This window comes from Lagopus leucura, unplaced genomic scaffold (assembly GCF_019238085.1).
Source record: "Lagopus leucura isolate 7727_CA_CO unplaced genomic scaffold, USGS_WTPT01 Super-Scaffold_100012, whole genome shotgun sequence".
Lineage (NCBI taxonomy): Eukaryota > Metazoa > Chordata > Aves > Galliformes > Phasianidae > Lagopus > Lagopus leucura.
Window position 1 is genome coordinate 8,338,862 of NW_024962267.1, and position 16,031 is coordinate 8,354,892.

At 40.6% G+C, this 16,031-nt stretch overlaps 3 protein-coding genes across 9 annotated transcripts in view; 2 read left to right on the plus strand and 1 right to left on the minus strand.

Moving 5' to 3' along the window:
- NBEAL1 (neurobeachin like 1) overlaps nucleotides 1–5,978 on the plus strand; it is an 80,507-nt gene extending 74,529 nt beyond the window's left edge. For all 6 annotated transcript variants that reach the window (XM_042874259.1, XM_042874253.1, XM_042874254.1 and 3 more), the window contains one exon: nucleotides 1–5,978. In XM_042874259.1, the coding sequence (XP_042730193.1) occupies nucleotides 1–102 (102 nt within the window). In that variant the 3' untranslated portion in view covers nucleotides 103–5,978.
- On the minus strand, nucleotides 5,964–11,877 carry LOC122181678 (alpha-aspartyl dipeptidase-like). The gene is made up of 8 exons (XM_042874276.1): nucleotides 11,758–11,877; nucleotides 11,587–11,675; nucleotides 10,721–10,795; nucleotides 10,078–10,157; nucleotides 8,824–8,997; nucleotides 7,897–7,956; nucleotides 6,920–7,002; nucleotides 5,964–6,447 (listed from the first exon to the last, which is right to left on the minus strand). The coding sequence occupies exons 1-8, from the start codon at nucleotides 11,868–11,870 to the stop codon at nucleotides 6,375–6,377; spliced, it is 747 nt and encodes a 248-aa protein (XP_042730210.1). The 5' UTR covers nucleotides 11,871–11,877; the 3' UTR covers nucleotides 5,964–6,374.
- The window catches only part of LOC122181677 (cytochrome P450 20A1), a 19,182-nt gene continuing 14,437 nt past the window's right edge, over nucleotides 11,287–16,031 (plus strand). The window contains exons 1-4 of one of the 2 annotated variants that reach the window (XM_042874275.1): nucleotides 11,287–11,309; nucleotides 12,523–12,572; nucleotides 12,660–12,826; nucleotides 15,604–15,749. In XM_042874275.1, the coding sequence (XP_042730209.1) occupies nucleotides 15,618–15,749 (132 nt within the window). In that variant the 5' untranslated portion in view covers nucleotides 11,287–11,309; nucleotides 12,523–12,572; nucleotides 12,660–12,826; nucleotides 15,604–15,617. Of the gene's footprint in view, nucleotides 11,310–11,917; nucleotides 12,033–12,522; nucleotides 12,573–12,659; nucleotides 12,827–15,603; nucleotides 15,750–16,031 lie in introns of those variants that run through there. The other variant, XM_042874274.1, reaches the window with a different exon arrangement.

The following is a 16,031-nucleotide window of genomic DNA, read 5'->3' on the forward strand; positions in this document are numbered from 1 at the left end:
ATGCGCTCAGGTCAGCTTTCCCGAAAGCTCTGGGGATCAAGCAAACGGCTCAGCCAGATTTCATCAGGAGAGACTGAATATAACACTCAAGATTCCAAGTGATTGCTGCTTCTACCTTCTCTCATGGATTCCAGAAATATATTTTATATTTTGGTCACTTTAAATGTACATCTGTTTTCAGGGGCTTCACTCTCTGTCTGTTGAAGATGAACCTATGGTAGAGGTATAGTAAAAAGCATATGTACTCATGCAAGTTAGCTTGCTTGCATATTTTTCCTTAACCACATTGATTTGGTTACAACAGAATCTCTCTCTAAATAGCTGCTAAAACAGGGTTTCAGGGAAAAAAAGCAAAAAGCAGTCAAACAAAAGGAAATGGACACAAAAACCAAAAACACCAGACCTCCAAACCCAAGCCTTGCTAATTGAACCAAAAATAAGTAGTATTTGATTTAAAACTGGCTCTATTAGCCAGATGCTCCTTGACCACAAGAAAGATACTTGGCAGTGCTTGGAGAGCACTAATTTTCTAACAGTGAATTAACTCTGTTACAGCGGTACTATTCAAAACCAGTATAGTTGACAGTTATGATCTTTTCACTATGTCTTTAGACCAATGAATAACTTCTTGTGATTTGTTCCTGTAAATGGCCATTGCTGTTATCTTTTGTGTAGTTTCAATTTTAGGCTGTCTGCAAGGAGCATCTGTGTTGTACTACTTGATTATCAAAAATTCTTAAAAGTACAGACATGAGTAACTTCAAAAGATTTGAAGGTGATGGATGAGCTGAAGGAGGTAGGAAAACTTGCTGCTAAAGATTGTTTATATTTTTAAGTAGAATAAAACAGGAAGGAATCCCATAATATAGTTAATATCTTGAAGAAATACAGAGGAGGAATTGCATATCCATGTCAGTTAAAGGTCAATCTTTATTAGTAAGGCAACTCCTGCAAAGAAAAAACAAATTCTATTGCAAAATCATTTTAACATTACAGCACAGATTAAATAGCACCTGTTCTTTTTCTTGGCTTAGTATTCACCAAAGCACTTGCTAGCTATACTTTTTTTCTGTTAAGCAGGAAAATAGTGTATCTGCTTTCAAGATGTGTTTAATAGTGGTGAGAAGAAAATATCAGATCTATACATGCTCATTACACAACAAAACAGTTTTTAATTAGATGCTATATTTTTGAAAAGCCATTATTGAATGTTTTCTTAAGCAATATATGATAGAGGAGTGTTTTCCTATCATTCTGGCCTTTTTAATAATATCAATGATATAAATTATAATCCCCATCCTGTTAAAAGCCTGGTGCTGAGGGAAAAATAAGTTTTTTTTTTGACTGGCATGAGAAGGTATGTGTGTATATGTGTCTGTGTGTATATATGTATATACATGTATGTATGTCTATTAAAAAGAGAATATCATTCCTCTTGTATCTTTCTGATGCAAGTAGAGTACAGATAAAAAGCAGAGTTAGAAGTGGTTGTTTGATAATATGTTCCCTTTTGGCTACCATTCTCTTCCCTCTGCCATCACCTTTTTGTTATTTCTATTTATTTATGGAAATGAATGTGCGATGTACCTCCTATAAAGATTATCAGATATATATTCCCTGTGACTGGGGACCTGATGAACTACCTGAGGAACTCCATTGTGTATAATCTCATTTCATTAACTTTTGGCACAATATTTATTATCTTTATTTCTACATGGTTAATCCCTGTTCCTGGAAAAAGATAATTTTTAGAAGTTCAGTTAGTTTCACTAAAACTGTATCCTCTTCCTCAACGTCTTTACTTCAAAAAAAAAAAAAAAAAAAAAAAAAAAAAAAAAAGAAAAAAAAATCCTCTTGTGGGGATTCCCCATGTTCTGGGGAATAATGTTATTTTTTCTCAACTTTAGAGGAAATAGACTAGTGAGAAAAAATGGGTCTATCCATAGTTGCAATATTCTAATTAATCACTGTGACAGACTGGATTGTCTAGAAGGTTAAGAAAAAATAAGAGTAATTTGAGTCACCTGCCAAGAGAGCATTAAATTTCTGAAAGTGAAGTGGTTCATTTTTTTTCAGACTCCATACTTTCAAAGTGAGAACTGCTTTTGTCAATTGCCTATCCAGGAGGAAGAATAAGGTGATTCTGGAAGTATAAAGTGTGCACATCAGAATGTGAAGTAAGCTTGTCCGTAATGATTTCATGAAGAAGGGATTTCAGGGGAGATCTTTGGAGAGTAGTTTTGGGAAGTTGTAAAAGAACTCACTTGGGGCATTACATTGGTTTTTGTAAGTATGCAGATATGTTCTATTTAAATGCATATATGAAGTTAAGGGTATGAATGCAGAGGAAGGGAGAGGCAATAACATTTCAAGTTAGCAGAATCAAGTAGAGAAAAAGCAAAAATGGTTCTTTTATAGTGTTTGTGAAGAAAATCCTTATCACTTGCTCAGAGGTTCACAAATGTTTGAAAAATGTCTTATTGTGTTTAGGTTATGTTTATACAAGAGAATAACTTTAATAATTTAATATTCAAGAATAGTGAATGCAGTGTGTTAGCTTACGTAATGTGTAATGTAGTTGCAGCAATTGGGGATGGGAGGACTTCTGGCGAGGAGCTTTGACATTTGAATACCATCGTTTCAGGTCATTGTGAGTATTAGGTGATCATCAGTCTATCTGAGCCAGGTTGAAATGTGGACAGTTTTGGAGCAGATTTGATAACAGCTTGTGCTCTGCACAAAACAGCAGAATGAGAAAAGGTGAGCTCTGAGCTACTTCATCTTCTATGCAGAATAGCAGCGTATGTTACCTTTTCATCTTGTACACCCCTCATCCTGAAGGATCGTGTACACCACCACACAGTCAATATTCTTGCTAGACCCACTGGAAAGTCCCCAGGGGTTCTAAGGTCTGCACTTTGCCTTTATCTGAAACCAGCTTTGAATAAAGATATAGGTAGTAGTAAGTTTGAGCAGTAGGTGGCATTTTGCTTAATTTCTTCGTATGTCTTTCAAGTAGAAAGTCTTTTTATTTCTGTCAGCTGTTCAGGCTAATTGAATTGCAGTCTATCATTGCAGTACAGAGTATATGACTGAATTATTGATCTTTTACTTTCCTCAAGCCAAGTAGAGCATATTGTTTTTCATGTTGAGTGAGACATTTGTGAAATTAGATTTAAGTGTAAAAAAAGTAAAGCTGTGAGACAAAAAGTATTCTGATTAGGAATTGAGAATAAACAGTGCACAGTTATTTTGTAACACTACATTTGTCTAGATCTTGTTGCTACTTCCTTTCATTTCTTTTTTGGAACATCCTTAATGATGTTTATCAAAGCTAGAGATACGCTTACCTCTGAAGCCAAGTAAGGAAGTGTGTAAATATATATTAAAAAAAAAAAAAAAAAAAACAACTGAAAACTTGCTTTTGCTATTTGTATATAAATTAGATTGAGAAGTTAGCAGTATTGAATAAATTCTTCCTAGCATTTGAAATTGCATACCAAAAGATGATATTTAAAAGACATTTCTCCTTTACTTCAAGTAAAACATTTGTTAGATTTCTCAGTTGGCTTGTAATTCTTGATACTATTTCTAGTATTTTACCTGTAGTGAAGAATCTTGTCTAGCCTTGGCAGTTTTTATACTATACCAGCATTCAGAAAGTGAAATGTTTGCAGTTCAAGTTAGCATCAGACTTAGATGAATTACACCACATCAATATACTTATCTACTACTCCGTCATAAAGTTATAGACTATCATGAAACTGTATCATCTGTCATCCATGTACCTTACCAACACCAGCACAAAATGATAATCTCAGTCTTAAATTAACTGCATTTTTCTTGCATATAAATATATAGCCTAATACCCTAAGGCCTGATCTAATAAATATTGCTAGATAAAAACACTGTGTAGGGTCACATTTAATTTGGTGGGAATTTAAGCATGTACTTCGGTGCTTTTGCAAATGGGCTCTTTATGCCTTTTGGTTTAAAACCTATGTAGTATTCAGTGATAAATGTGACACTGTTAGTAATCAGTTGCCTATGAAGTTCCTGCTACGGAGTGACTTAAGCTGTGCAAATGTATACACTCTAGTTACTAGCATATATTACCAAAATCTCCGGAAAGTATTACAGATGGTTGAAGACAGTTCTTAAATGAGATATACCACAAAGTGCTACACTTCTCCAGACTTTGTTTTCATTCACTGAACTTGATCATTGTTTTTGTGAATGGTCAGTCAGATTTGGTGCTGTAATAGGTAACAGCACAGCAACTACAATGAAGCTAATGAAGAGACTTTAATACAACAGATTGTATTAACTTGCTTTGCTTTAAAATTGTGCGTGTTTGTTTGGCTAAGTCTAAGCAGATGCAGGCAGTGATACAAGAGGTACATCTTCCTTTTGGGGAGAGAAGAATTTTGTGCAATCTCATGTATGTAGGTTCGTTATATACCAATGCCAGACTTAACCAAAGTGTTTGGAAGATGCCTTTCTTTCCATCCCAGGGAACAAATTTCTTGTTATTAATAATAGCTCTTGTTAATGCATACTTGTAAAACAAAGCCAGCCTCTACAGTTAACAATCAGTAGAACACCATCTCCTCCTTCAGTACTATAGTTGTCAGAATGCAGAAAGGCCTCTGAGTGGCAGCATAGCATCACAGTTTACTTTTCAGTCAGCTGTATTATTCATTTTACTGAAGTCTTGAACACTCTACAGGTGTGCTTGTACTGTTTAATCAAAGACAGTCTCAGTTTTTGTCTCAAAGACAGTCCAGTTTTTGCTCACCTTTTTGTTGTGCATCACTGGAAGAATACTGATGTTTTTAGTTACTGTTTACCAAAATGACTCAAACAGAGTTCCTCCAGTTGTGTGTGCTTTCTATTTTCGTTTGATGGAATTGGGTAACTTGGAAAGTATTTCCAGACCTTCCAGGTCTGTGACTAGGCTCTGTGCAGAGACTGTTGTAACTAATTTCTCGTCCCAAAAGCATGATTGTCAGTGCAGATTATGGTTTAATGCTGCTAAGATGTCTTAAGATGGAAAGACAAAACATCTAGCCATACGTACCGTAAATCTAAATGAAGTTAGAAACCATTTATTGATTTAATTTCCTATCTAGTCAGCATTTTCTCATGAGAGAGACGTTTTTGCTTTGCAGTAACAGTTTATTTTAAACTTAAATGTGTACCTGGTAATACTGCTTTAGTTGTATGCAGCTGTGATCTATTAAAGAAAGCCATGAGGAGGAAAAAAACAACCAAAACAACAACAAAACAACGAAAATTTGCTACACGTGTCCTGATCCAACCTTTAGCTATGCAGGAGCATCTTCATGTAAGATTAGGCAAACGCTGCTTTTAGACTTACCTCTCACTGGTCAGTCTTCTGTTGGAAGTTTTGCTGCTACTCAAAGTTTCTTTGATGAAATTCAGTAAGAAATTATTCGATATGCTTCAGCATTTGTTTAAATTTATAAAGCTAAAAAGGCAGTGCAAAGGCCTTATTTAGAGCAACAGTTAATAATGTCTTCTGACTCTTACACATTGTGCAATTGTGGTTACAAATGAATTTTTAAATGCCAAAAAATGCCTTTTCTTAAAAAAAAAAAGAGTTAAATGTTAGGTCTGAGGAGTATTAAGTATGTACTTATGAAAATGAGCCTTCAGGCACTGTAACAAACTTGCTGTTAGTCTTCTGTGCAATATCTCTTTCCCTTCTGGGTGCTTTAAGTGTATACTGTATGTCTTATTTCGGTTTGATCAGTATGTTTTGAGAGTGTGTATATTAGCTAATGATGGAATTTTTTTTCTGTACAGCATGGTGGAAGATGTTTTAAAATTTTGCACTTTTCTAGGATTTGTGAGTTTGTAACCTAACAATTTTTAACATGCACAATTTTGTACATAATTAGCACTGTATATATTTAAAATGAGTATGATGCCAATAAAAATAACTGAATGCAAAAGTTCTCACTTTATTAATTCTGCAAAAATGAAGCTAATGCTGTAAGAGGACACTACATGAACAATTGCTTTATTATACAGGTAAAACAAGGCAGAAGAAAGAGCTGACTCTTAATTGTGTTAAGGTAACTTTCTTTGAGAGAGGAATCAAAATGGAGATGTGAACATAACAGAACTTTTCAGAGTAAGAGTGCTCTTCTATTCTTATTCAAGCATTTCAATAAAGCATGTCTTTGCTGGGAAGGAGAGATTGTCTGAGAAGTGAGCAGGGTGGCAAAGAAGAGCCTAGTAATGCATATTTAGTTTTATTTATAAAGTTAAGGCTGTCTGCCCACTCTTGTACTGCAAGCATTTCTTCCATTCTTCACGTGCTGACTTTTGCTGTAGAATATGCAAGGCTATTGGAAATTGCTGTCAATCAGCAAGAAACTGAAATCTGTTCCAGGCTCATGTTCAGTTGGTTTCTTACCCCTGTAAACAAAATAAACCATGCTGTAAGCTTGAACAGCAGCTAGGTCTACTGATCTTCCATTTGTTATTAGGGACAGAACAAGGATCTTCTGCTTGGTATTAGGGATAGAACAAGGTTCCCTTCCTTGTATTCATCATGAGATATACATTTTAGACTTCTCAGTAGTGTTCATACAACTAACGGCCTGAATTCTCTTGTTCTAGAGTACATTAGGACCGAAGTGGCATTCCCCAGCCTTGAGTACAGAGCCCAGCTGGAGTACTGGGACGCTCTAGATGAATGGTGGCTATAGCTTAGAAACATAGGTGTTGTCATACTAACTGCTTTTTTGGATCACTAATCAGTATTCGTGTTTCTTCTGAACAGAAATGGAAGCAGTTAAGTGACTTGAGTAATGAGGAAGAGGCAGTGTGTACCAGGAGTCTAACCAAGTCTCTCTCTCTTTCACTCAAATTCAAATGAAGCGTTTACCTCAAAAAAAGCCTTGCTCCTGTCACTCCTTGCAAGGTGGCTTTGTCTCCTTCCACAAGCAGCATTGCACCTTCCCGCAAGCCCTAATATAGGTTTAAAAAAAAAACTTTATTTGCAATCTGAGAGGCTAGAGCACTTTTCCCGTTAGGCCAGTTTTAAGTGCAGTGCTTCATGACTATTACTTGCTTATTTTTAACAAAGATACAAAGACAAAGGTGAGTTATCTTGTTTTAGAAGCCAGTTTTCCCGTGTATTTGATAGCCTTTTGAAGAAGGCTATACAAACCACTAAGGAGAAAAACAAAACCAAACTTAAATATACATTCCACAATTACTTCTGCTGCTGCTACTCTTAGATCCGGTTTTGTTGAAGCAACGGTAACCCAGGTTTATCCTCCCTGTCCCTACACCAGCTTTGAGTTTGAAACTTGGTTCCTGGCTTCCCAGACATACTGCTACTACAAATGTATTGAATTGTATTATTTACTGAATGGGCAAACGAAGATACCTCCAGAGATTATGAAGGCAATGATGATGAGGAGACGGTTGGACTAGATGATCTTATAGGTCGTTTCCAACCTTGTGATTCTATGATTAAAACAACATTTAAGGTATAAATATGTCAAAAAAATAAAGGGCAGGTATCTTACCCATCTGCATGCTTACTACCAGCAACATACAATGTATGCCTGACAACCAGTGACTGGGACAGATTGGAGCTGTCTAAAATCCTAGGGCTTGGCAACAGGGCTTCAAGCATCTAACAGCCCGAAAGCATTTTACTTGTTATAATCTATTTTCTGAAAGTGAGAAAATCAAAGGCTGTAGCTGTTTAGCAGGACTATAACTAACCTTCCCTGCTGCAGTTCTGGAGAGCTTGTTAGGAACAGGGTTTCACACTGAAAGCTAGCAAGGACAAACTTTAAAATGCTTACCATGCTACAGACGTAACCTTCCTTACTGGAAACTACAACTCACCAGAACTGGAGGGGTGTTTGGTTCTTCATGATATTGGCGAATTCTTTCCTCTCTTGTTTCCTGCAATAACAAGTGTAGATTTAGCTGCCCAGAGAGTGAAGTAGAACGTGGAGCCATTCAAGTAGTATAATGTTGAACAGCATCTTAACATTAAACAAAGTAGGCATTCCCATCCAAAAGAATGTTTTGATTAGACCAATGTATTGACAAAAGTGGCAGGATTGGCTTTAGTAAATAGATTTACCCTTGATCACTAGTAGCAATTGCTGTAGGTTGATCAGATAGAATCTGCCTGGTCCCAAGCCTGAAAACATGTTTCCAGCCAATTTTTTTATTTTTTATTTTTTTTTTCAAATGTTCTTTTATGTGCTCACTCAAAATAAGAGATGATGAAGATGGTGAAAGCAGATGTATGCGCTGCCTTGTTTGTGAAAGATGATAGCCATAGATTTCTACTAATTATCTGTTTGTTTCGTCTTGAGTAGGAATTATCTGAAGAATTTCCTTCTCTGAATGGCTCTGCCATGTTTCCTGAGTGCTACTGCTTTTGAACCGAGCAATGGTAGTTAAGGAAATCAAACCAGGAGGATTTGTCAGTAAGGACAACAACGTAGGAATACAGCAGGCATTGGTACAGCACAGAGCTTCTACAGTCCTCTCAGTAAAACAGCAAGTTATTTACAGGGAAAGACTGAAGACTGATGCCTTATCTAGAGACAAGCAAGTAGGTTTCACCTTAATGCTGCGTTGCCAGCTTCCCTTCCTACTCAAAAGCTTTAGGAGGGATTAAAGTCTTATTGCCTCTTTGGCATTTCCATCTGACCTAGGGAACAGTTGTTAGTCAGTGTCTAGCTTTGTAAGCCCTTGCACATGCATGCTATTGTTAAACCTTGGCACTCTGTGTTAACTCTGGCATGCTTTACTTACGCCCATATGAGTGCTTTTAACATCTGGATCCAGGTAGTGAGGGTTAATGTTAAAAGGAACTAAACCTAGGGCTTGCAGGGAAGGTGGATAAACAATTGGCATGTCATTGGTAGTGTTGATGCTGACAGTAGCAACGTTAGTTCCTGCACTGGATCCCATGTAAGGAATCCCATCCTGAAAGACAAAAGCAATGATTAGTATGCAGTATCACAATTGACAACTGCATGTTATAGCATCTTCTGTCAAAATTGGAGACTCAACAGCAAAGTCAGACATCTAGCTCATTTTGCTGCTAATTTTACAGGTGAAAAGCAGAAATACAAGAGCTCAGGGTTTGCGGTGGGCAGCAGTTTATGCATATAATGGTTGTCAGAGAGCCAACTATTGGATGTCACTATAGGCATTAGGCTTTGCTATTAAGAGAGGAGACTTACCTACATTACAGTTGTAGAAAATATCTGAAACAGGTGAACTATCTGCTCTTTAGGAAATCAGATCTGAAGCCAAGAACCATTCTGACACACCAGAAATTTGTATATTAAGATGGCCTACCTGACCTTTCTTCTTGTCAGCTGGCCTTTTTAAACATAAAATGGTTTGCATAAATTTGTCTGAAGTTACTCACAGTTTCACAGTACTGGGGGAACACCTTACTTTGGTCTTCCTCCATGGATGGTCTGTTTTTGCTGTGCCTTACGAGATTAACCAAGCCAGAATGGCTGCTGATAGGAGGGGGCTCAATGATGCTCATACGTTGCGATTTTAGATAAAGGAAATACTGAAGGTGAATATACCACTTTCTTTTTTCTTTACTCTATAAAAGGCACATGTAGATCCAATTCTATACTTGGATTATCATTAGGCAACGTGAAGCTTGAACACATCTGTATCAAGCCACAAAGTAGACAAGCTGAGAAACAGGGTTTCTGACCAGCGGTTGAGTCCCACAGTGCTCTTCATTGGTGTATGTTGAGGGGCTTACTTCTATATTACAGCACAGCATTGTACATCCCAAGGTCTTGCAGTTCTAAATCTGGGAAACTGCTGGAGAAGGAAAATTTCTGACCCTAGGCTTTTCAGGATTCCATGACTAACAGAAGCTTCATTTGGGCACAGATTTCAGTTCACCGGCTTGCATGAAATGCCTTCTATTTAAGTACATTAGAAACAAAGTTGTAGAATCTACTTGTATTTCTCTGAACAAATGCTTATTTGTTTGTCATTTAGCCTCAGCCAAAGTCATCTAGTTGTTACCTCAAGAACTCGTTTCCTGATCTCTTGTATCAGTCTGTTGTCATAGAGAGCTTTCAGGAGACGGAATGTATTGCCACCTCCTGCAGGAAAAAGTATCCAACTTATTTAACATGCTTTACTCTAAATTTTACATAGGTGCCACTACAGACTTGCCAGACTCAGATCAGTTCAGGACAATATTCTGCTTTCAGCAGCAGTAAAACCAGAAGCTTTGGAGAAATGCTTACTTGGCAGGCCATGGGCTCGTGCCCTAACTCCCCTTCCTAACACTGATGCTGACTATTTGTCAGCAAATAGTACTTTAATACCCTGGAGTATATTAGGACTGCTCAGTCCAACCACAGTAGGCCTCGCTCCTCTTAGTCCTGAAAAAGTGATAATTCATCTAAAATCATGTCTTTAATGTTGAAGGGCTGTTTAAGTGAGTAATTTAAAACTTACTAGAGAAGCAGTTGCATTGATTAAGTCCCACCTACTTCCATTCCCACCATTAAATTCAGGGTCTTAATGTTCACAAAGTGCTGTTTTCTGCAGCTTCTAATAGCAAGGCAGGACTTTTCTTTTCTCTGTGCTGTCAGTACTACAACAGACTAATACAGTGTCTTATGTAAACCTTCTTTAGGAAGCAAGAAGTAAGACTTACCAATGAATATTGCTTCAGATTTTCTTACAGCTTCCACTGGATCACAAGATTCATGAATGCTGTCCAGCTCATAACCTTAAATTAGAAGTTATTTACCTTTGCCGCTTCACTTGGGAGGAAGAATGTACATTCGGTGCTTCCCTCCTGTTACTTCCCACCCCGCTTCAAGCCAAATGTCTCACAGTAAAAACAGGGGAATCTTAAGGGCTACTACAAGGTATAATGTGTACCCTACATTAGCGTAGGGCTTCTGTATCCCCAGCCACACCAAAACCAATGTTAGCTTTATGGAGATGCTGCTCAGCGTCACAAAAAGCAGAGCACTTTGCTCAGAAGGGGCTAGCTCAGTGCAAACTGCTAACTCAAAAAAGAGAGGAACACTGCTACTGTTCAGCTTGGACATGGGACTTATTGAGCTGTGCCATCAGTATTCTGATTTGAACCTATTTTTTATAATGTCTAAAATGTTTGGCTTTGACAGGTTTGCTCTGCTCGGTTCACTGCATGTAGTAAGGGCCAGGAGACCCAGATGGGCATTTGACAGCAACAGTCTTCCTGCACAGTGAGGAGTGGTGTGACACCCAAGGATGTGAGTACTGGTTGTTACTGGGGTAACGGGTCCAAGGTTATCCTGAGCAGTGCAGATAAGAGGCAGTTACTGCAATAGACCAGTCTGGAAAAATCTTTGCTCAAGGCTTACTGCAAAAAACTTCCTCTCCGAAGGCGTTAGAAGCGTTTGCAACACGATTTTTGCAGAGGCCTCCTGGGCGTCTCCTCCGATGCCGCAGCCCGCCTTCCCCCCGCGGACAGAACCGAGGCGGGGTGCCCCGGGGCGGCTCGGGCCCGCGCCTCAGGGCCTGCCTTACCCAAACTCGCGAACTTCTCCCTGGCGGTGCGGGCGTAGGCGTCCCGGTCGTGCAGCGCGTAGGGCACGAAGAGCACCCGCTTCACCTTCCTGGGGAGAGATAGAAGGGAAAGGGCGCTGGAGCCCGGCGGGGCGCGGCCCGGGCGCCCCCCCCCCCCCACGCGGCACTTACTCCCCGAGGAAGCTCTGGATGTGCTGCTGGCAGTGGCCCAGGTACCCCCCTCCGTGCAGGGTGGAGTTGGAGACCAGCAGCAGGCGCCGTGGGCAGCCCATGCCCGCCCGCATTCGCGGCCCGGCCCGCCCCTTCCTGCCCCGCCGCGAGGCCGCGGGGTGGGGCCCAGCTGTCGCCGCCGCCCGGCCCGGTCCGGCCCCGCCATGCTGGACTTCGCGATCTTTGCCGTCACCTTCCTGCTCATCCTCGTGGGCGCCGTGCTCTATCTCTACCCGGTAATGGCGGTGGGGCCGAGCGGCCCGACTCCCGCTGCAGGGAGCGAGTGGCCGCGGGCTCTTTCGCCCGCGCTGCTGCCGGGGCTGCGGCGTGGCCGCGCAGGGCTGCGCTCCGTGCTGGGGCGGCCGTGCCCCGCCTGTTCCGTGCCCCGATGAGCCCTTTTAGAAAGGCTGTACGCCTCGGCTTATGGTCTGCGTGTGCGCCGGTCCGTGGGCAAAATCCGGGTGTCAGAGCTACGCTGGAGTCTCCCGTTGAATCAGATGGTTAGAGCCTAGTTTGGCCTGTGGGACCAGGCACACGCTCACAGCTGATCACTTCTGTATAACTCGGCAGGTCTGAGGCCTGAGGATGCGCTTTGTCCAGCTCTGTTTAACGTTTGTGAATAGCGCAGAAGTATTGGTTTGGGAAATCTAGTTCTGCTAGAAAGCTGTGAAACTTGCCTAAAATCTACATTCAGAAAGGCTGATAGGGTTTCCTTTTGCTATCTAGGCATCCAGACAGGCATCAGGAATCCCTGGGCTGGCTCCAACTGATGACAAGTAAGTGCTTCCCATCTTAACATTGATTGGGTTCAGCCTTGGTGGTGGATGTTGCAAATGAGTAGATGGCTTCTTTGTGTACCTCAGGGATGGCAACCTGCCAGACATCATTGCCAGCAGAAGTTTGCATGAGTTCTTGGTGAACCTTCATGAGAAATATGGTCCGCTGGTCTCCTTCTGGTTTGGAAGGCGCCTTGTTGTCAGCCTTGGCTCCATTGATCTCCTGAAACAACATGTGAACCCCAACCGTTCATGTAAGCATCATTTGCTTTGTCTTTGAGTCTGTTTGTTCCATATGGCCTTACTGGGCATTATATATCAAAGGAAACAGAAAGAAAATGAAGCTTAGTTTGCAGCTGACATAGTGATTCAGATGTGTCTTTGGTACTGCTTATTGGAATTCAATATTGGTGACCAAGAGCTGCTGCTGCCCAGCAGCTATTGAGAAATTACTGTGCTTTTGCCTTCATCTGCTGCTTACAGGCAGATGTTTATGGGAAGTTCATGTTCGTTAATCACTGGAAGCAGCCAGTTGAAAATCCTATAGGAAATTGAGATATAATTTAAAAGCATCTTGGAATGCAATTTAAGATAGGGAGTTTTACTAAATTAAATCTGAAAAGAGCTGTGATTGGGATAGCTCCCTTACACGGCTCTGTGTGGAGTTTTTTAAAGCCTTATTTCAAGAAGTTCTTTAATTTTCATTTTTGTTTGAGTTGCAGAATTTTGTGCTGAAAACTTCTAATGATCTAGACTTGAAAGTGGTCAGTAGAGCTGGTAGCTGAACTGATCTTAGTCCTGTGAGAATGTTTTAATTTCTAGTGAAGCCTCTCAGGTAGATGTTCTACTTCCTAAGGTAATCACAAACAATAAGGTAGTTAGGTTGTTGTTTAGGTTTAACCTGTGTTTTTTGCAGTTTTTCTTTCTCTGATGTAGATATACGTGCTACTTGCGTACTGCTGATCTGGTAGCACAGGCTCTTTTCAAGCACAGGAAGATAACAGCTATCAGTTTATGCTGGGTTGTGATGAATAAACTTCTTGTACATTTGCATAAACTTAAAAAACTGCTGATGCTCTGGAAAAGAAGTTGGAGTTAAAAATCAGCAAGAATCATTGGATAGTGGTTGCACTCCAGAAGGTGGAAGCTCACCCTGAAAGATTTGAATGCACTCAAGTGTAAGTGTGGGTATGTTTGGAGAAGGTTGAGTAGACATTCACTTTCTGAAAGCTCAGAGAAGTGGTGACAGGCCCTTGAGCAAACAAGTTGTCACAAACATACTGAAGTTGGGAACGTACACAAATACTGGTGAAATGTTGCCTGCGCTTAAATGTAGGAAGCAACCAAGGCAGCTACAGACCAGTCTGGTCTCCTGTAGATGCCAGCAGTTAAATATATTCATTTTAAAATGTGGAGTGGGGAATGCGTTAAAATGTGGTCATGCTTCTTAGATAATCAGACTTCTAGATTTAAAAAAAAAAAAAAAAAGCATAGAACTGTGTTTCTGGACAGTTGAAAGTGTGATACGTTTCACTAAGAGGAGTGCAAATGTAATCCTAGAGTTGTTTTCAAGTCTAGTACAAAGTGTATGAAGTCTGTAGAAGTGCTTGGCAGGACAGAGTTCTGTCTCTGTGAGAGGTTTGTCCCCTGTGGGATCACTGATCTGCTGCCTCTGTAGAGAAATAGATGCTTTCCAAATACTGTAAAGCAAGAGCAGAATTATGCAGAGGGCAGCTGAAGCAGTGCTGAGTTTGCAGCAGTGAATGTAGCAGTGGTGTAGGACTGTCAGTTTGCTAGGGATTGGGTGAGAAAAATATGGAGCTTGCTGCTGAGCTAGCAGTTTCCTTCATCCCTACCAGGAGAACATTGCAGTTTCTGCAGGTGATGGTGTTAAGCATTCTCCTGCCTCTCCACATGGCTCTGCTTGTTAGATTTGCTTTGTGGGCTTTACCATCAGTAAGGGCATTGTGGCATTAATAGCAAAACTGCTCCATGGCAAAGTACTATGGAGGGGAAATTGCCAGCAGCAGCTACAGTCACATAACAGTTTGTTCCATGTGCAGAGCTGCAGGTACCATTTGCAGTGGTAGTGCAGTAGTAGTATGCAGTGCCACAAAGCACATGCATGTACTTCTTGTTGTTGGAAGTGGGAAATGGGATGAGCTGCAGAGCTCTAAAACATTGGAAGGAAAATGGTGTGAGAGAAGAACATTTAGCTCGCTGTATTCATGCCTCTGGTTTCATTAGCTGTCATGTGATAGTAAGTCCTCTGAAGGTAGGAATTGTCTCATTGGGAGTTAGTTCAGGAGCATAATAAGGCTTTGATCTCTGCTGGGTAGAGTCCACAGTAGGTAGAGTCATGTATGTCTAGCCCAGCCCTGATCTTTTGTGATGCTTTGAAGGTATCACTCCATCTGGGAAAAATAACAAACTGTGATAAACATTGAAAATCTCTTGCTTGAAACTCTTTGTGTGCTGCTTTCAAATAGCTGCTTAGAGATTCTACTAGTTCTGTGACACTCACAGAAAGATTCACAGGAATAGGAAAGCATGTCATAGGCTGTGCTCAATTGCACAATTTTGCATTGACTCCTAATGTACTTCACCACATTAATAATGTAGAGGCCCTGGTGGTGAGGTTTGGAGTAAAAGATGTACATGAAGCAAACCGTGAATACAGAAGATATGGGGGGTAGACGTTGGTGGCAGAGCCATCTGGAACTGGGAAGCTTGGAACGAGCTTTCAAAGCATTTTTATGAAAAGTATTGAGAAAAGCAGCTTGGTGGAGTCAGGAGGCAACCTGCACAGGGGGAGCTGAGCACAGGATGGTACCCTGCCACAGGAAAGAATCTTTATGACATCCTAATCCATGTGGAGCAAGAGAAACTTAGCACCCCAAAGAGACCATGCCTGGTGAAGGAGCCATGCCTTGCTCACCTCCCAGAAGCAGCAGCACTCTATCGAAGAGCTGGCTGTTTTCATCGTGCCTGTGCAGAAGAGGCTTCTGAATGATGTTTTCTTTATTTTCAGCGGATCCCTTTGAGATGATGTTGAAATCCTTCTTGAGGTACCAGTCCAGCCTGAATGGGGATACAGGAGAAAGCCACCTGAGAAGAAAGCTGTATGAAAGTGCTGTGACAAAGTCCCTGCAAAGTAACTTGGCTCTCATCCAGAAGGTAACTTCCTCTTCTCCAGTGGAGAAACCCTATGTAGCTCACAGAGGAAAGTTTAATGAGAATGATTACTAGGGTAAAGAAGCTGCATTCAAATTTATACTGGATTTTTAAGCTTGGGAGACAGAGAACAGCTTATGCCTGTTCAAGCACTGTGAGCGTTTGGTTTCTGTAAGCTCCACTGGGCTGAGAGAAAGTTAGGTTTGGTGACGTTTTATGCTAAGACATCAGATGCAATTAAAGATCCTGGAGCATATGGTTTCTGGATTTATTTTACAAGACAGG